At 38.3% G+C, this 20,277-nt stretch overlaps 1 protein-coding gene and 1 long non-coding RNA gene across 3 annotated transcripts; both read left to right on the forward strand.

The window, feature by feature from the left end:
* The first annotated feature begins 25 nt into the window (after window positions 1–25).
* Window positions 26–19,786, forward strand: ap3m1 (adaptor related protein complex 3 subunit mu 1). The gene is made up of 10 exons (XM_084947705.1): window positions 26–106; window positions 13,563–13,653; window positions 13,999–14,276; window positions 17,142–17,313; window positions 17,433–17,570; window positions 17,682–17,767; window positions 17,847–17,980; window positions 18,110–18,317; window positions 18,521–18,665; window positions 18,780–19,786. The coding sequence occupies exons 3-10, from the start codon at window positions 14,004–14,006 to the stop codon at window positions 18,878–18,880; spliced, it is 1,257 nt and encodes a 418-aa protein (XP_084803831.1). The 5' UTR covers window positions 26–106; window positions 13,563–13,653; window positions 13,999–14,003; the 3' UTR covers window positions 18,881–19,786.
* LOC146374849 (uncharacterized) lies at window positions 1,838–4,445 on the forward strand. Of its 2 annotated transcripts, XR_014802121.1 has the most exons (3): window positions 1,838–1,956; window positions 3,128–3,222; window positions 3,362–4,445. It is a non-coding gene; the product is annotated as an uncharacterized LOC146374849 (long non-coding RNA). The 2 variants fall into 2 exon arrangements; XR_014802120.1 differs by having other exon boundaries at window positions 1,838–3,222.
* Window positions 19,787–20,277: the final 491 nt, after the last annotated feature.

Below are 20,277 nucleotides of genomic sequence, written 5' to 3' on the forward strand. Positions count from 1 at the left end.
TCGCAGGCAATAGTTCCCTCCCGCCTTTGCAGAGCTAGACCAATCAGAAGCCTGAAATCTGACGCCATGCAAGGGCCGTGCAGGGTTAACGTGAAGCGATGGCAAGGTAAGGAGCAACTTTAGTCACCTCTCATTTCTTTATATTTTTTTTTAGGAAAATGGGAAATAAGTGCGGCAGCAGTTAGTAGTCTTAATGAATCATTCTCCAGGATTTTTGAAGGACATTCAAAAATCCTGGAAAAAACCAAACATTCTCGTTTGGTTTTTGGCTGGGTTTTGTCCCACACTGCTTCAATAATTTTGAGTTTCGCGGTCTGGGGAGGCCAATCCATGACTGACAGTGCTCCATCATGGTTTTTCTACTCAGGTATGTGTGTTTGGATCATTGCTAAAAACTGAAAATGCTTTCCAGGTGTTAATGCATGGTGGATCAAAACATGATGGTATTTTCTGCATTAATGATATCAATGATTTAACAAGCTCTCCAACAGTCTAAGGAGCTTGGAAAGAAAAGCATCTGGACTTCTTTAAGTTGCTTGAAGACGTTTCACCTCTCATCCGAGAAGCTTCTTCAGTTCTAAGGTCAAATGGCCGAGAATCCCAGATTTAAACCCAGTGGGAGTATCCCCCCAAAGAGGGACAAAAGGACCCCCTGATGATCCTCTACCTAATCACATGAGCCAATACTTCCACTGGGTTTAAATCTGGGACTCTCGGCCATTTGACCTTAGAACTGAAGAAGCTTCTCGGATGAGAGGTGAAACGTCTTCAAGAAACTTAAAGAAGTCCAGACGCTTTTCTTTCCAAGCTCCTTAGACTACGATGACCTGGATGACTGAGAACCTTCACAGACAAGCTCTCCAACACAAAACCATGATAGACCCTCCACCACAGGTGCACTGTTGTACTCTCTTGATTTCCTCTGTACATGCTGACAGTTCCTTAAATCAAAAACCAATCTTGAATTTATCACTTCATAAGACCAGTTGCCACTGATTTTCAGTCCACTTCTGGTGTAATTTGGCAAACCTCATTTCGCTCTACCACCTTTCCCATGAGAACATTTGTGATGAGCCTTTAGTGAAATATATTTGGAGATGGATTAACTTAAGTGTCAGGTTTTTGCTGCATTTTTTTTCTTTCAATTGCATTTTTTATAACTTCCAGATAATGTTCATCTGCTGTAGATAATTTCTTTTAGGCCTGGCACTTCTTTTTTTGCAGAGTTTCTTTAGATCTTTTAAAGACACATAGCACACAACGCAGTGACTCCCTGTAATGAAAAAGACGCAAAACATAACGAAACAAAAAAACTTTTTTTTTCCAGCACAAGATGTCTTATGAAACTTTTACCGCATCTATCTAGCCATCTGTCTATCTTAGGAGGAGTATCATACATGCTAAGAGAATACTGGGATACATTAAAAGCTAGTCTAAATAACTTTCTTTCAAAAGTTCTAATAGTGAATACAAATATAACATCTTAATTTTAGGTTATAGGGTATACTGTCTATCCTATGGAATCAGAACGATGCCACCTTGAAACGAAACCGAAAAAAATATTGAAACCGAAAAAAAATATTGTAACTGAAATAAATGTACTGAAAAATCTTGTATTGAAACCGAAAAAAAAATTGATAGTGAAAAACAATTAATTGAAACTGTAATTTTTTTGTTTTCGCTTACATTTTTTTTTTTTCCGGTTTCAATCCATTTTTTTTCGGTTTCAATCCATTTTTCGGTTTCAAACCATTTTTCGGTTTCAAACCATTTTTCAGTTTCAACCTGCTGGCACTGTTTTGGCGTCCGGGGGCGCGCTGGGGGGGGGGCGGGGTTTCCGGCCTGCATGTATTTGCATACATTATAGAGGCCACTAGTGCTGACCAAGCTGCCATCTTTCTCTCTTCCCGTCTTTCAATGGCTGCTTTAATTTCAGCTTGAACCTCCAAACCGCAAGTAAGTAATCATTTTTTGTCATCTTTCCTTGCTGTCCCACTGGGCTGGACATTAGTTTCGTTTTTTTAGCTACATCTGGTGAAGTTGTGGTAAAATGCTGGTATTAGCCTATTCGTCGTAGCAAGCTAGCCTGAAGCTAATATTTGCTAAATTTAGGGACACCCGTGTCTCTTCAGGAGTTGGAGGCCGGTGTTCTAGGAGCGGATCTCAGGATCTCAACAGGCAGTGTTGGGCAGTAACATAATACATGCACCGGCGTTACGTATTTAAAATACAAAATATGAGTAAATGTATCCGTTACAGTTACTGTTCAATAGGTGATATTGAGAATACAGTTAGTTTGTTGAAATAAATGGATTACATGGCGGTATTTTCCTGTTTCATATGTTAGGCTATGGTCTCTCTATTTTTGGTAATTGCACACCGGTGGAAACCCAAACAAAACATGCAATAAGAGCCTCTAAAAATTATTATACAAAAATTATTTAATATGAAGGCAATAGCAGAGTGTTACAGGCATCGCCCTAAACAATGTAGCCTCATGGGCAGTGTAGTCTGTGCTGCAGGGAGAATGGACTGCCATACCCGTTATGTGTCTGTGAGCGAGGGAGGGAGAAAAAGGAAAAGTACGAGCTGTCACGGGGCAGAAACGGGAGCTGGAAGCATGTAAATATAATAATAACCACTGCAGCCAAAAAGAGTGCCTGACGAGCCCAGCTGTAAGTAAGCTGTTAAGACTCGACTGTACACCGTGTTCGTGTTTTCCTCCGAAACAATAAGCAGCCTTTCAACGCCTCTCTCTGCCTCTCGCTAGCAAACTTGACCCAGACAACAAAGTAAAGCTAGTTTTCAGCTACGAACCCGACGTATTAGCCAGAGGTCCCTTTACTACGGTTCGGAGCCGTTGACCTGTTTTATATACGCGCGGAATAGTTTTCTACACGAGATCGCTGCAAAAAGTGCAGCCTTACCTAATGTCCACCTACTGTTACTCATTTATATTAAGATTTTAACATCTAGTTGGTATTGGTATGGCGAGTAGCCTTCAGTAATAGTAATAAATCACACAGCAATAGTACATTCATGTAGTTGTAAAGTATTCAGAATACATTACTTCTATAATCTTTGGTGGAATACATTTTAAAATTAACCTTCCCAACACTGTCAACAGGTTAGCACCTCATACCACAGTGCATCAAAGCAGTCTCATGAGCGCTGGGAAGGACAAGCCCAGAGCCCAAAACAGACAGTGCAGGAGATGACAAGGTTAGTAATTGTATGGTGAAAATTATACTTTATCTTGATTGGCAAAAGAAAAGTAAATACAAAATCTGCTTCTCACATTTAGGGCATTTCCAAGATTTTTTTTTTTTTTTCAAAACTTCTTCAATTTCTTTCATTACAGCTGTCCTGTGCCAGAAGTTCTGTTGACCCACAGTGAGAGGCATCATTTCAGAAACACCAGGAAGACTGAAACTCGTCGCCAGGATCAAGTAGGGCTCGTGATCTTCACCAGCAGCTCCCTCACAAGAAGGATAAACCCAGCATTTCATGAACACTGATGGAGACCTTTGCTTTGTGTAATGTTAGAAGTACTCAGATAATCCTCAGAGGGTCTGGACTTTTACATAATAGAATAGAATAGAATTCAACTTTGTTGTCATTGCACATGCACAGGTACAGGGCAATGAAATGCAGTTTGCATCCATCCAGAAGTGCTTTAGCCATGATATAGATATATTACAATATATATTAGCAATAATATAGATATGTAAGTATATTACAGAAATGGGTCTATTATGGTATGTTACAATGTACACGGTATGAAGTATGTTAGGACTATTCTATAACTATAAGTATGTACAGGCTGTAGTGAGTACAAACTATGTACAGGCTATGAACAGGATATAAATATGAAAAACTATACAGAAATCTGAGATATACAGTTATACAGAAATGTGAACTATGCAAGTTATAAACAGTTGTAGGATTAAAAATTATATGTACAGAATGATTATTTACACAGAACTATACAGTAGTGCAGTTAAGTAATAGCTATAAGCTATAGTAATAGCTTTAAGTCCTGTAGAAAGTTAAATATATGTTGTGCTCACTGGTTACTCTGGTATGAATGACTCTGAATTACTTTATGATAAATAACACATTATTGTCAAAAAACAGTGAAAGAATTCCAGATCGCAAGTTTTTAGTTCAAATACAAGTAACAACCTTTGACTTTAATCATCAGGTTTTATTTAATTGTGTCAGAGAAAACATGTGCTCTTCATGTAGCTGAGTACATTCAGTGTTTAAAACAGAAGTTGTGCAGGTCTGAGATCAGCAGTTTTCTGAAACACCAAACTGAGGTACTGTTAATGCTGATGTATAGTGACACAGTTACAGGGGTGATTAATCCTTTTGACTTTTTGTCTTTAAATTTATCAATAAAACAGCTGCAGCTTTCACTGACAGCACATGTGGTACTTTAACCTTTGTACTGTTTTCTTCAGTTAATTTTGGAGATACTACAAAGATTGAAGATATAGGATGATCTGTCTGCTGTCACTGGGTGGTGCTGAGGTCCGAATCTGAGGACAGCTCCTGTAATCACAAACAGAACAGAATCATCACAAACTGAAATATAAAGTTTATCTCTCAAATCTGAAATAGAGCTGATCCTTCTCCGTCCTCACACACTCAGGATCTGAAGTTGTTCAGTCTACAGTTCTGCCGACAGCTGTTTATTTTTTTTATTTGTTTTAAAGGCCTTACTAACACATTTTCTAATATGTTTACCTTTGAGTTGTTGATGCTTTATAAATGGACATCTGCAAAGATGAGATGATGGAGCAGGTTTCAGTCGAGGTTCAGTCTGCTGCTGCATCCTGGTCACAACATACAGAGGTGTTATCAGCTCAGTATTGAACAAGAAATATTAATGTTTCAAATTATTTGTCCTAAAGGATGCAAGCTGTACAGAGTACTGCACATGTGACTTTGTGAACATAATTCATTAAAAATAATTTGGACAGTTTTTTAACCTGAATATTTGTAACAAACTCAGTAAAAAAAAAAAAAAAAGCTAAAAAAAAAATCAGGGGAAAAATGTAACATTTTAACTTAAGCTGACAAGCGGAAGTAGTTGGTTTCAGTACATAAGTATCGGGCTTTGCTATTTAATCCATAGCTATTGACTAATGAGGGGAATTTAAAAGTTGGCGTTAATGTCCTTCCACATGTGGAAAGCGACAGAAAACATGCTGCTGTTTGCACATATTTAATAATCAGCTCTGCACAGGAGCAGAAGCAGAGTCCAGCCTGTTGCTCTTACAGTATAATACTCATAATAAAAGTACAGTAACCGTGGTTAGTCACTGAGCAGCCCGGTGCGTTTCTCTTGATTTCTTTAGTCAGGGTAAATACATTCACCTGCACGGGTTAGCTAAACGAACTTTACAAAACAAGTTTCCCCGACAGCCGAGTGCTCATTTTAGCTAGCTAGGTCCTTAGGTAGCTAGCTAAGGACCTAAATTACGGATTAGTTTACAAACACATTTAACTTACCAAAAATATTGCGGTGGGGCCTCAGGTCCTCCTGTCCGGTAGTCCAATTTACTGAAGAACACCTCAGGCTGTCACTTTGAAATAGTCGGTAATGTAAACGCTGGACCTCTCGGCATCAGCCATTCCCGAACAGACACGTGCGAGTTTGTCCGTGACCGCAGCCCGTCGTCAGTGTTTTCTCCAGTCATTGGTCAGCATTATAATATATGCAAATACATGCGGGTCGGAATCCCCGCCCCCCAGCGCGCCCCCGTACGCCAAAACAGTGCCAGCAGAGTGAAACTGAAAAATGGTTTGAAACCGAAAAGTGGATTGAAACCGAAAAAAAATGGATTGAAACCGAAAAAAAAAATTGTAAGCGAAAACCAAAAAATTACAGTTTCAATTAATTGTTTTTCACTATCAATTTTTTTTTTCGGTTTCAATACAAGATTTTTCAGTACATTTATTTCAGTTACAATATTTTTTTTCGGTTTCAATATTTTTTTCGGTTTCGTTTCAAGGTGGCATCATTCTGATTCCATACAATCTTTGCCGAAGAATGGTCGGAAAGCGTAAAGGAAGCGCTGAACGAAATCCTGCAAGACTCTACTGAGGGAAACAAAACTTCAGACCCACAACACGGCGCCGTGTTATAGCTGTCCGTAAATATAGCCTGATGAAAAAGCCGGAAACTTTGTTATCAAAGTGCGGCTCGAGTTAACGCCGAGGTTGCTTTGGTATTTTAACCACCCAGGATATTGTTTTTAATAATATGTAGGCATTGACTTTCTGATTTGTTTTCTTGTTGTACTGGCTTCGTTGCGTTTACGTGTTGGTAGATCTGCAGGCGTCTCCTCAGCTGCTCGGGGAGTTGTGCAGCAATTTTTGGCTCAAAAGTTGTGTTTTTTTCTTTTCTTTTTTTTTTTTTTAATTGAGCAATTGCAAAATACAAACTCGCAAAGAGGATAACACAGGTAATAATACAAATAAGAATTTGGAACAGTACAAGACATACAGCATTAGGGGAATATTAAAGAGAAACAATTTTTTTTTATGCCACACCAAAAACGTTGTGTGATAGGGCATAGAAAAAAAAAGATGTACTGGGTTTCATTTTCGTCAGTACAAACACTGATCCATCTCAAAGCCAAATCTCTTTTTTTAGAAATTCTGCCACAGGATAAACTGTATTTAAAGATTTTAAATAAAGAATTTGCGACAGACTGGCGACTGTCCAGGGTGTACCCCGCCTCTCGCCCTATGACAGCTGGGATAGGCTTCAGCACCCCCCGCGACCCTGAAAAGGGTAAGCGGAAGCGAATGGATGGATTTTAAAGCGTGTTTCTTTAACTTTAGGTAGAATAGGCCATTTCATACATTTCGAGTAAACTTTATCAAATTTATTTGAAGTAACTAAACTAGAACCATTCCAAGTAACCATTCTATCATAATTATGGAATATTTTGCCTTTGATGAAACAACTAATAAATTAGGGTGACCATATTTTGATTTCCAAAAAAGAGGACACTTGGCTCAGTCATGAAGAACTTGCTTAAAGAAACACATTTAAACGATGCCTTCTCCGTGGGGTTAATGAATTATGAAATAAAATATGTCATACATGCTTTTACAAGTCAACAAGTGCAAAAAATAACCTAAAATCCTCTGGAATTAAATAATGGTACAGAAATAATGCCTCATCTGCATAAGAAAAATTACCAGTTCGTCTGAAAAGATGGACTTGGGCTTTGGGATCTTTTAAACATCATTAGGTGCGTTGCTGCGCGCTGTCTGTCCCGTCTGTGAGCGCAGAACACCCTATTGTTCCATAAGGTTGAATTATGAGGCGAGAAGTTATAGGTAAATATCATTTTCCAGTAATGCAAAATCTGTTTGTGAAAGTTTGATAACTTGATTGGGATTTGTTTATTTTTTTTATTTTTTTACCTCAAAATCACAATTCAAAATAAAGTCTAAACCTCCTATTTTATTAAACAAGGATCTTGGTATGTGAAACCAAATGGAGTCAGGCTGTGACAGACAAGATTTTAACCATTTAATTCTAAGGGTGCCAACCATGGATTCAAATTCTGGGGCTTTGATACCAACTTTATTGTATTCCTTCACAAGCTGAGATCTTTTAATGTAGTGGGTTTTACTCTTCCACAAAAATTGGAAAATAACAGTGTTAGCATTATTAATGTTTTTAGAGGAGATATATAGAGAGTGACAAGGATGGATCAATTTGGAGATACCTTCAGCTTTGGATAGGATGTTTCTACCAAAAATAGTGAGGTCTCTGGTTAGCCAGTGCCTAAGTGATTTCTTCATATCCATGATATGGTTAGAACTATTAGTGTCTTCTCTTCTAATGAGGTATTTAGATATTGTCAGCCCTAAATATTTGACTTCAGATTCAACTCTAATTGAAGCAATCGAGGACTCCAACCTTGTATGAATCGAGAGTTCACAGTTTTTGATTTTAAGAGATAAACCAGAAGCTTTAGAGAAGATTGAGATAATACTTAAAGTTTTATCTACCATGAATTTATCTTTCAAAAAGGTAATGTATCATCTGCAAACTGACTTATTTTAAAATCTTTATTAAAAATTGATATTCCTTGTATGTTGTTAGAATTTTTGATTAATAGTGTTAACAGTTAAGTTGCCAATATAAAAAGCTTTGGGGAAATAGGGCATCCTTGTCGGATTCCTCGTTGCACTGAAGCGCCTAACAATTAATCTTGGTGTCTCCAGGAAAGCCAAATTTGCCAGGTTTTTTTCAGCAGTGCTAAAAGCTTAAAAGAAGCCGTTCAGCTGCTGCTTTAAATGCAGTAGTGATGACTAAATTGTCAGCTGGATTTTTTTTTTTTTCAAATCTTAAAGCAATCTAGTCGGGCCTCATAATTAACATCTGATGTATATTTTATTTAAAAACGATGTAATTAGAATTTAATTAGACTTATTCTTCATCTTGTCTCCTCATATTATCTTTACCATCACACCCCACCGGCCGCGGCAGATGGCCGTCCCTTCCTGAGCCTGGTTCTGATGGAGGTTTCTCCCTGTTAAAGGTAGTTTTTCCTCCCCACTGTCGCCTAGTGCTTGCTCATAAGGGATTATTAATTTATCAGGGTTTTCTTGCTGCTACTGTAGGATCTTTATCTTACAGTATAAAGCAACTTGAGGAGACGGTTTGATGCTATATTAAAAATCTTAAATTCAACTGAATCTTAAAAATGTAATATAGCATCACATCACCATAAAATCAACAGCTGAAAAATAAAACAAAATAAAAATAAAGACCTAAATTAAAAACAGTTTGTGATTTGTCTTGTGCTTTCAAAATATATTGTCAGATATGAAAAGTGCTGCATTTATATGCTCTGGTCATCAGTACTGGTATTTTAATGTATGCAAACACAGGGAACATACACTGATGGGTAAGTACAACAGATGAAATAATTAATGAAATAGTGAAGTTTATAAATAAAATAAACAACTATTTAATTAATTATTAATTTATTTCATAATGCAAACATGTAAAAAGCAGTTCTCTGTATTTTGTAGCTTTTTTGCTCATCATTTTCAGCATGGAGAGGTTGGAGGCTCTCCACCCTGATGAAGAAAAGTTTTTGATGGAAAAAAGCGTTTGGTTTTTCTCTTAACTTAGGTGGATTGGGGAGGAGCCCCAGCTCGGGGTTCGCACCATGACTCAGAGAGATTGTCATTTCACCCACACTGGCTGATGTGTTAAGACACACCTGACTGTATCAGAGATCCTCTCTCTGACAACATCATCTCGCTGAGGTGGAGCATCTAACTTTGATTCTGACTTTCCTTTTTTGGATAAAACGAACACAAATAAGACAAATTAAAGCCTTCCAGTGTGACAGCCTTCCAGTGGCAGCCTCCAACTACTCCCATACTCACTGCCCTGCATTGTTACAAAGGCACCAGTGTATTTAAGAATAACCTTTTTATTAAGCTTTAACACATTTTTACACACACACACACACACACACGGTCCCTTTCCAAAAGCAGGTCTAAGAGTTCGTTATTTTTCTTCAGCACTGCATTTTTCTCTGCTAGGGCCCTTTTCCGCTTAATCTTCCTTGGCTTATTTTTTCTATTTTTGAAGTACAACCTTAAATTTGCCTTTTCTTCTTAAACAACTTTAAGTTTTTTCTCGACAGTAAAGAAATGTGTCGGCCTCGACTACATATTCTGTTATTCTTTTTTCATAATTTATCCTCTATTCTCTTTCTTCACAAGTGTCAAACTCCAGGCCTCGAGGGATGGTGTCTCGCAGGTTTTAGATGTGTCCTTGATCCAACACAGCTTATTTAAATATCTAAATTACCTCCTCAACATTTCTTAAAGTTCTCCAGAGGCCTGTTAATAAACTAATCATTTGATTCGGTTTTATGTTGACCCAGGGTGATATCTAAAACCTGCAGGACACCGGCCCTCGAAGCCTGGAGTTCGACACCCCTGCCTTAGTTGCTCTTGGGCCATGAGTTCGTGCTTTATTCAATCATGTTTTTGCTTCAGTTCTATAAAGTTTTGTTTTTCATCTATTGCCTGGCTTAGTCTGTGCTCCAGGGCCTATTTCTCTTTTCAGTTACCTGTTTTCAACTTGAAGGGGAGTCAGGAGTTCCACATGTTTATTTTTCTGCTCCCGTATCATTCTATCAATCTCAAATTTGTTCTCAAGATCTTTGCATTTTTTTTCTAGAACCAGAATTTTAAAAAGTGATCATTATAGGGAAGAAATTCTCTTTTTCATCTGTTTAATCAAACCTTTTATGCCTCAGCTGTCTCAGTCCTATGGTGTTCTGCAACTATGACCAGTGTTGGGCAAGTTACTTTGAAAAAGTAATTAAAGTTACTAGTTACTTCTTCAAAAAAGTAACTGAGTTACAAAATTCTAAAAGTAATTAACTACTTGAAAAGTAACTATTGCGTTACTTTAAAAAAAATGTTTAACCCTCTGGGGTCCAGGGTATAATTGGCCATTTTTCACTACTTTTGATTTTCCCTCTACATTTCACCTTTAAAAACGATTTACTTTGCCTTGTTTGGTATCATTCTTTTAAGCACAACCTCACGTGTCTGAATTTACAGTTATGTTTTCATTTAGACATACTGTATTAACACCTTATAAGTGCGGCAGCAGTTTAATGAATCATTCTCCAGGATTTTTGAAGGACATTCAAATCTCTTGTTTGGTTGTTGGCTGGCTTTTGTCCCACACTGCTTCAATAATTTTGAGTTTCGGGGTCTGAGGAGGCCAATCCATGACTGACAGTGCTCCAAGGAGTCCAACAAATAAAAACATATGTTCAAGACTAGATTATTGGCTTGTCTCTCAAATAATAACAACTTATGTTACTAAATGTGAAACCCAATCAACCCCACTTACTGATCACTGTCTAATAAGTCTCTCGTTATCCTTATGTAGACAACAAAGGGCTGAAAACATATGGAAATTTAATAATAGTTTATTGCAGAACAAAGACTTCTGTACACAAGTTAAAAAAATAAAATTAGAAATTGATGACATGATGATGTCTAATGTTGGCAAATGGAAATGGTTCAAATACAGTGTTAAACAACTAGCTATAGAATCTGGAAAGAAAGTATCTGCTCGTCGCATACTTAAACAGAAAAATCAAATTGAACAAATACATTTGCAATGTGGTAAGCCTGATATAACTGCAGAAGAGTCAGAAAGCTTACAATCTTTACAAACACAACTAGACGATGTGTACCTGGGAAAAGCTAAGCGAGCATATGTGAGATCTAAAGCCAAGTGGATTGAACATGGGGGGAAAAAAATCATCTTAATTTTATAACCTAGAGAAACGTAGACAAACAAAGAAAAAAAAATAACTAAATCGAGTAAGGATGGCACTATGACAGAGGACCCAAACCAAATAAGTAAAGAAATGAACACATTTTATAATAATTTGTATAAGCAAAAAATTCAAAAAGAGAATGCAGACATCTTCTTTGATATGATCAAAAATCGGGTAAAAACAATTAAATGAGGAAGATAAATTATTGTTAGAAGAAGATTTGAACATAACTAAAAGAAATGGCCCTAAAACAACTGTGAACTTTTGCCACTTTTTGGAAAACAGCATGAGGATGATTCCTGTGAAAAAATGAAGTTAAATATTTTGGCATTTATTTAAATAAAGACATCAAAATTAGAGAGTCAAAAAACCTGAAAGACAAAATCGATGCTATGTCCAAAACACTAAATCATTGGTTAACGAGACACATTACAATTTTTGGACGCAATTTATTATCAGAATCAGAGGGTGTTTCAAAGATGGTTTACCCAGCTTATTCATTATACATTACCCCGCATAGTATTAAAAAGATTAACTCCGTAATCAATCAATTCATTCGGCGTTATAAAAAACATTACATTAAAAAATCACAACTGGTCAAAGAATACACCAAAGGAGGTATAAGGACCATTGATTTTCAATCAGTGGTTGGAGTATTTAAAATAAATTGGTTAAAAGTCTTTATATTAAAGCCTGACTCCATATGGTTTCATATCCCCAAAAATATTTTCAAAAAGGTGGGAGGGTTGGCTTTTCTCCTGAAATGTGATCTTGATAGAATACCATAAGCAGGTCTTTGGAAGATGGGTTTTGCCCATAACTTCACGCCCCATGGCTCCACCTTGTGGAATAACAGGACCATTACAATTAATAGTAAGTCATTATTCATTAAGGAGTGGTATGAAAAAAAGATAATTTTATAACAGATTTACTTGATGAGAAGGGGCATTTTCTCGAATTAGGTGTTTTTAAAGTCAAGTTTAACATTCAGTGTTCCCTTAGAGAATATGACAGAGTTTGCAATGCGAACCTTCTACCTGTGCTGAATTTGATGCAAAATCATTTCCATTACTCTAAAGGACAAATAAGTTTACCTTCTTTACAGTTAAATCAGATTCCTTTAATCAATAAAAAGTGTGGTAATAAAACCATAAATAAAATGTTTAAAAATATATTATTTCATGATTTTAACAAAAACACAAAATTAAAAGGGTGTAATTTCAAAATAACAAACAAATATACACATTTTTTTGAAATGGCCTACCCCACCCAAAGTTGAAGAAATGCAATTTAAAATAATTAATGGGTGTTACCCAGCAGCAGAAACGCTTAAAAAAGGTTTGGATTTGAGATGGAGCCATGTGGATTTTGTTTACAAAAAGAAGAAAGCATTGACCACTGTTTGTTTTGTTTTGTTTTGTTTTTTTGTTTTTTTTGTTTTTTCCCTGTTCGGTAACGACTAAATTTTGGCAGGATTTGGTAAACTGGATGAGTGACTCTAACATAGGTTTTATACAATAATGATAATGTGTCAAAGGAACTTGTCATGCTTTGTAACATTGTAATAATTATGGGCAAATACCATATCCATAAGTGTAAATGGCAAAACAAAAAACCTTCCCTAAATGGATTGAAGATTGAATTAAAGTCACTTTTAGAACTGTTGAACGACTCATGTGAAGATGCTGCTTTGATATGTGAAAATGTGACCCAGTTTCTCCTTTTAATGAATGTGCCCTATGTATGTACCAAGTAAGCCTCATGTATGGAAAAATGTTGTTAGAAAAAAAAAAAAGTAAAATGTCATAAGAATGGCCTTCACATATTTATATTGTAACTGTTCTTTTTTTGTGTTTTTCTATTTCCTTTTTTTGGGAGGCTTTTTTCGATGTTATTGCACCAATGTTATATCCCATTGAGAGTTTGTAAATTTGTGCTAAGTCTAAATTTAAAAAACAAACAAACAAAACTGAGGGAAACAAGCCCCCGGTCCCTCCACACGGCGCCGTGTTATAGCTGTCCGTAAATATAGCCTGATGAAAAAGCCCGAAACTTTGTTATCAAAGTGCGGCTCGAGTTAACGCCGAGGTTGCTTTGGTATTTAAACCACCCAGGATATTGTCTTTAATAATATGTAGGCTTTGACCTTCTGATTTGTTTTCTTTTTGTACCGGCTTTGTTGCGTTTACGTGTTGGTAGATCTGCAGGCGTCTCCTGAGCTGCTCGGGGAGTTGTGCAGCCATATTGGCTCAAAAGTAATAATCTTGGCACAGAGAAGTGGAGTCAGCAGGTAAAACTTTTTCTTTTTTTAAGATTTGTGATTGTTTTAAGGCTATCAAATATATTTAGAGCTGCCATGCGGCTGTTACGTCTCTCACTGTCAGGTGTATTGATCACATTTAAGGTTAATTGCAATGTGACTCTTATACCTGAGGGTAAAGTTAGTTTGAGAGGTTGACTGTAGGTAGGTAAATGTCAACAAGTGACATCGCTTTGTTTTGATTTGGGCAATGTCGGGTAACTGTCAGGATTTATTTATTTTAAAATCTGCTGATTTTATCCTTGCCTGTCACTCTTAGTTAATAACCGAGCACAACCAACAATAACAACAACAACAATCACTTCATTGTTGCAGCTGAGATGATCCACAGCCTGTTCGTCATTAATCACTTGGGAGACATCTTCCTGGAGAAACACTGGAAGAGTGTCATCAGCCGAAGTGTGTGCGATTACTTCTTCGAGGCAAGGGAGAAAGCAGTGGATCCAGAGAATGTGCCCCCTGTCCTCCAGACCCCACACCACTATCTCATCTCCATATACAGGGGAAAACTCTTCTTCCTCTCTGTCATCCAGACTGAGGTCCCCCCACTGTTTGTCATCGAGTTCCTGCACAGAGTGGCGGACACATTTCAGGTGTGATTTGAGCGCTGTGTTCTTCAAGTCTTTGATTGTGTCTAGAAGAAGTAAGACAGATTGTGGTTCACGTCAAGTGATCAGATTTCACTTCCCCGTAGCTGATGGTCTGGAAGAATGCAGTTAAGGAAACAAAAGAGATTGTACAGTTAAGGAGGAAGGTGTTATTTTTACTTTCCTGTGTGAGATTTTGGAAAATTGTTTAGAGTTGTTTTAACCAGCTATTAAAACGCATAAACAGTGTATCCTGTGCAAGTAAGAATGTCAGTGCCTGGGCCTACACAAATGCAAAACCTTAGATGATTCAAATGTGGTAGTTATTAACTGAGCACAACAAAAGAAGAAGTTTCTGCCTTCTCTCATACGCTCCTGAATGGAAGTCCCATTCTGTCTCCAGTTATAACCCAGAGACAAAATATTGGTCTTGTGGGGAAGTTGCCTACAAGAGTGACATTAGATGTTCCGTCAACATTTGATCTGAACCGTGTCACTTCCTACCGTTGACCTGCTGGAGTATCACCATTTCTGACACAGTGGAGGAAATCCACTGCGTTTCACCAGTGTGCATCGGAACAGGTGCACACAACAGCTATTTTAGGGGGATATCTGTGTGTGCAGGTGACTATTACTGTGCATAATTATTAGGCAACTTAACAAAAAACAAATATATACCCATTTCAATTATTTATTTTTACCAGTGAAACCAATATAACATCTCCACATTCACAAATATACATTTCTGACATTCAAAAACAAAACAAAAACAAATCAGCGACCAATATAGCCACCTTTCTTTGCAAGGACACTCAAAAGCCTGCCATCCATGGATTCTGTCAGTGTTTTGATCTGTTCACCATCAACATTGCGTGCAGCAGCAACCACAGCCTCCCAGACACTGTTCAGAGAGGTGTACTGTTTTCCCTCCTTGTAAATCTCACATTTGATGATGGACCACAGGTTCTCAATGGGGTTCAGATCAGGTGAACAAGGAGGCCATGTCATTAGTTTTTCTTCTTTTATACCCTTTCTTGCCAGCCACGCTGTGGAGTACTTGGACGCGTGTGATGGAGCATTGTCCTGCATGAAAATCATGTTTTTCTTGAAGGATGCAGACTTCTTCCTGTACCACTGCTTGAAGAAGGTGTCTTCCAGAAACTGGCAGTAGGACTGGGAGTTGAGCTTGACTCCATCCTCAACCCGAAAAGGCCCCACAAGCTCATCTTTGATGATACCAGCCCAAACCAGTACTCCACCTCCACCTTGCTGGCGTCTGAGTCGGACTGGAGCTCTCTGCCCTTTACCAATCCAGCCACGGGCCCATCCATCTGGCCCATCAAGACTCACTCTCATTTCATCAGTCCATAAAACCTTAGAAAAACCAGTCTTGAGATATTTCTTGGCCCAGTCTTGACGTTTCAGCTTGTGTGTCTTGTTCAGTGGTGGTCGTCTTTCAGCCTTTCTTACCTTGGCCATGTCTCTGAGTATTGCACACCTTGTGCTTTTGGGCACTCCAGTGATGTTGCAGCTCTGAAATATGGCCAAACTGGTGGCAAGTGGCATCTTGGCAGCTGCACGCTTGACTTTTCTCAGTTCATGGGCAGTTATTTTGCGCCTTGGTTTTTCCACACGCTTCTTGCGACCCTGTTGACTATTTTGAATGAAACGCTTGATTGTTCGATGATCACGCTTCAGAAGCTTTGCAATTTTGAGACTGCTGCATCCCTCTGCAAGATATCTCACTATTTTTGACTTTTCTGAGTCTGTCAAGTCCTTCTTTTGACCCATTTTGGCAAAGGAAAGGACGTTGCCTAATAATTATGCACACCTGATATAGGGTGTTGATGTCATTAGACCACACCCCTTCTCATTACAGAGATGCACATCACCTAATATGCTTAATTGGTAGTAGGCTTTCGAGCCTATACAGCTTGGAGTAAGACAACATGCATGAAGAGGATGATGTGGACAAAATACTCATTTGCCTAATAATTCTGCACTCCCTGTAATGTGTTAACTCTACACTATGAAGCCACGAGAAATGCATCAGAAAACAATCTTCCTAAAAATAAAAAAATATATAATGCACTTAATTAAAAAAACAAAACCATTGTATTTCTATTGCAATAAAGTAATGCACAGGAATGATCCATGGATGCAAGTATTGAGTAAGATAAAATGTACCTGCTCTAAAAATTAAAGGAGGTATATAAAAATATAATAATTACATTTTTAGCTCATCCAGCCTAAGGAGTCATGGGCTTGTACATTTGCCCCTCTGTCCACCAACCATAAGAATCGTTACTACTCCATCAGTATTGGTCAGATTTTAGTGAAGCTTGTACCGAGCGAGCACCTAATGGGACTTCATCCATCCTGTGTTAAAGATCGAGGTTGTTTGTTGATTTATCACCACATTTTCCAGATTTTCACACTATAACCTTCATGCACACTTAACAACTTATCAGTTTCACCAAATTCCTGCTCTTGAAGTGTTGAATCCAACCCATCTAGCAAAGTTGTTTACATAAGATTCTCAATGTTGATAGATTTTGCTTACACAAAACGATAAAGGACTTTGTGAAACAGCAAAAGTTGTGAAATATCGTGTTGTTACCACTTCTATCGTGCTGAAAGATGATCATGATCCTATTGGTCATGGAGAGAGTGGTCCGATTGGTTGACTTTTTATGGCCTTGGTCCTGGTCCTTGTGCTGTAGATGATGCAGAGAACAGTGGCATCATCTAATATGAACATCCATATGGATACATCTCTGATGGGCCCCAGATGGCTTGCTTGTGTATAAGTGCTTGAAAAACATCTACATAAACTTTTGGCTTTGGTGTAACGGGCAGCTTTGTTGACAGGACTACTTTGGAGAGTGCTCCGAAAGTGTGATCAGTGACAACGTGGTGATAGTTTATGAGCTGTTGGAGGAGATGCTGGACAATGGATTTCCACTAGCAACAGAGTCCAACGTCCTCAAGGAGATGATCAGGCCTCCCAACATCCTGCGATCAGTCGTCAACACGCTAACAGGTAACTGGAGGTCACCCTGACTTTGGAGTGTTTACCAACCTCTAAACTAAAGTACAAGTAAACTCTGCATTGTTAATGTGTACATTTGTGGCTTCACCTTGGTTTTGTTTCTTTTTCAGGAGGTAGTAATGTTGGAGAAACGTTGCCACAAGGTCAGCTGTCAAACATCCCATGGAGGCGGGCTGGTGTCAAATACACCAATAATGAGGCGTATTTTGATGTGACAGAAGAAATAGACGCCATTGTGGACAAATCCGGTACAAACTGACACTTATTTGATCAGCACATATTATATTGCTGGATATTTTGAAGTCACTTTTCTTCATGTAAGGTTTCATAGGTGAGATTTATCGCTCCTCCTTTTCCAGGTACGACAGTATCTGCAGAGATCCAGGGTGTAATTGAAGCCTGTGTGAAACTCAGTGGGATGCCTGACCTGACGATGTCCTTTATGGTGGGGTAACTTCCTCTCAGTCTTTTATGCCTAACCGTCAGTGCTTTGCTTTTTTAACACTTCTCGCTGTTGATGACAGAATCCTCGGCTTCTTGATGACGTGAGTTTCCACCCATGCGTGCGGTTCAGGCGCTGGGAGTCGGAGCGTGTCCTGTCGTTCATCCCACCGGATGGAAACTTCACGCTCATGACCTATCACATCAGCTCTCAAAAGTAAGCGCAGGCATCATTTTCTCACTTGGAGATGAAATAATTCAGATTTAATTGATTTAAATAACAACATTCACACCACCAATCATTCAGGTTTATTGTAGCCATTGTTTTTTTTATGTCCTTCCTCAGTCTTGTAGCCATTCCAGTGTATGTGAAGCAAAGCATCAGTTTCTTCGAGGCAGGATCTTGCGGTCGCCTCGACATCACCATTGGACCCAAGCAAACTATGGGGAAGACAGTGGAGGACCTGAAAGTCACTGTCCACATGCCTAAGGCTGTGCTTAATGCCAACCTCACAGCCTCACAGGGAAACTACACCTATGACTTCACTACAAAGGTAACAAGGCTGTCATAAGCAGTAACACAGCAGGAGTGAGCTAAGCGAGCAGTTAGGATGCCTTTTGCTTTACTACAAACCTGCACGCAGGTGTGCTGAATCTCAGTCACCAAAAGCCTGAGAAGGTCCTGTCCTGGTCCAGTTGTGGATGTTTTGGAGACACTAAAATTAATAAAAAGCATTTATTTTTCCTCTTTTGGTAGTTGTTGGTTTGGGACATTGGTAAGCTTAATCCCCAGAAGCTTCCCAACTTGCGAGGCAGTCTGAGTATGCAGACAGGAGTGCCTAACCCTGAAGAGAACCCCTCACTCAATATTGACCTAAAGATCCAGCAGCTGGCCATATCAGGTAATCTATCAAAGCGTGACTTCAGTCAAGTTTGAAATTTAAAACCGTCGATCCCTTCAGCCCTGTTATTTATCTTCCTTGATTTATATTACACTGCTCTCCTCCTCTGTGCAGGTCTTAAAGTGAGCCGTCTCGACATGTACGGAGAGACGTACAAGCCATTTAAAGGTGTCAAATATGTGACTAAAGCGGGCAAATTCCAAGTGAGGACCTGAGCAGTTACTGTCAGAGGTCAGCAATCCAACATGCCAAATAGAAGTTTGCCGCACCGCTGACTCACCTATCGAATAAATCTTACATATCCACCTGCTCATTGTAATTAATGAACAATTCTGCATTTTTTTTTAGGTTATTTATTTTGTTTAGCATCACATTTGTATGAACTGATGGTTTTTGCAGCTTGTAAAGGGAAGCCTTAATAATCAGCGTGACTTAATTGAAGTGCTATTAGTTTCTATCCAGTTTGAATGTGACTCATTCCTTTCTTTCTTTTAATTTTTTTAAATCCAACACATTTTGAGTGTTGCCTAAGGGGAATATTTTGGTTTGAAAAAGGAGATTTACAGCTCACTGCCACGCTCACCACTGAACCTCTGCACCTAAATTAAGTTGCCCGCATGTTGCCTGAGAATAAACCGACCTGCCTTTGAAAACTTTTTTTTTTTCGTTAGTCAGTTTTATAAAGATATTTTTATTTTTGAAAGATAAAAACTCTTTATCTACTTTCTGAGCAGCTGCAGTGTCTTCACGCCCTGCTGGTGTTTTGCACTCCCTCTCTTATGTGGCCTTTTTGGAGGAGCTTCTGATGCTTCTTATAGCACAAAACGTCATGTTTTGGATGCCAGAGGAAATTAAAACAAAAAAATGTATATCCTCCATTCAAGTGTGGTGAAGACTTGTGTGGTGGTCATCGTTTGATGATCAGTGACTCAGACGGGTTATCGGGAACACTTCTGTCTGAAGTCCACAAGATCCTCAAATAACCTCAATTGCAGCTTCTTTACTCAGCACAGCATTTGCACAATCAATTGTTTATGTGGGAAATACTACTTAAAGCTCTTGTATGAAGTTGAATCTCTATTTCAGTTTATAAGATGTCTTATAAAAACTCTAAAATGAAAGCTGAGTGGTTGGGTTTTTTTTCACCCTTTTTTCTGGTTTCAAAAATTGGATAGTAACGCAGATTTCATTAATTTTACTCCTCAGACCACCTCAGTGAGACAGTTAAAGAAGTTCAGAATTTAATAGGTTGAACATAAATGTAGGGATTTGTGTAGACCCAATTTTTAGGGGCACATATTTCAATAGACAAATTATTGCATGAATTTAATCAAACCTTTCAGGTCTTGAGGCTGATTAATGTTTTGTTTTTGTTTTTCCTCTTCAGTGGACCTCAGGACTTTCATTGTTGCTAACCTCACCAGTGTGTTCTGTCTTTTGGATGTAAATTCACTGGACATTATTAGGTACATCAGTCCAACTGCTTGTTAATGCACATATGAAATTAGCCAATCACACCAAAGCAACTCACTGCATTTAGGCATGTAGATGTGACTGAGATGACCTGCTGAAGTTCAAACTAAGCATCAGAAGAAAAGTGATTTAAGTGACT

The sequence above is a fragment of the Perissodus microlepis genome, chromosome 13 (assembly GCF_051167445.1).
Source record: "Perissodus microlepis isolate ML-2025 ecotype Zambia chromosome 13, ASM5116744v1, whole genome shotgun sequence".
Taxonomy (NCBI): Eukaryota; Metazoa; Chordata; class Actinopteri; order Cichliformes; family Cichlidae; genus Perissodus; species Perissodus microlepis.

Excerpts from the sequence above, each read along its gene's own strand:
- ap3m1 (XM_084947705.1), top strand. The coding sequence starts at position 14,004 with ATGATCCACAGCCTGTTCGTCATTAATCACTTGGGAGACATCTTCCTG. Across the intron at positions 17,571-17,681 it reads CGCCATTGTGGACAAATCCG|GTACGACAGTATCTGCAGAG; the intron begins GTACAAACTGAC and ends CTCCTTTTCCAG. Across the intron at positions 18,666-18,779 it reads CCAGCAGCTGGCCATATCAG|GTCTTAAAGTGAGCCGTCTC; the intron begins GTAATCTATCAA and ends TCCTCTGTGCAG.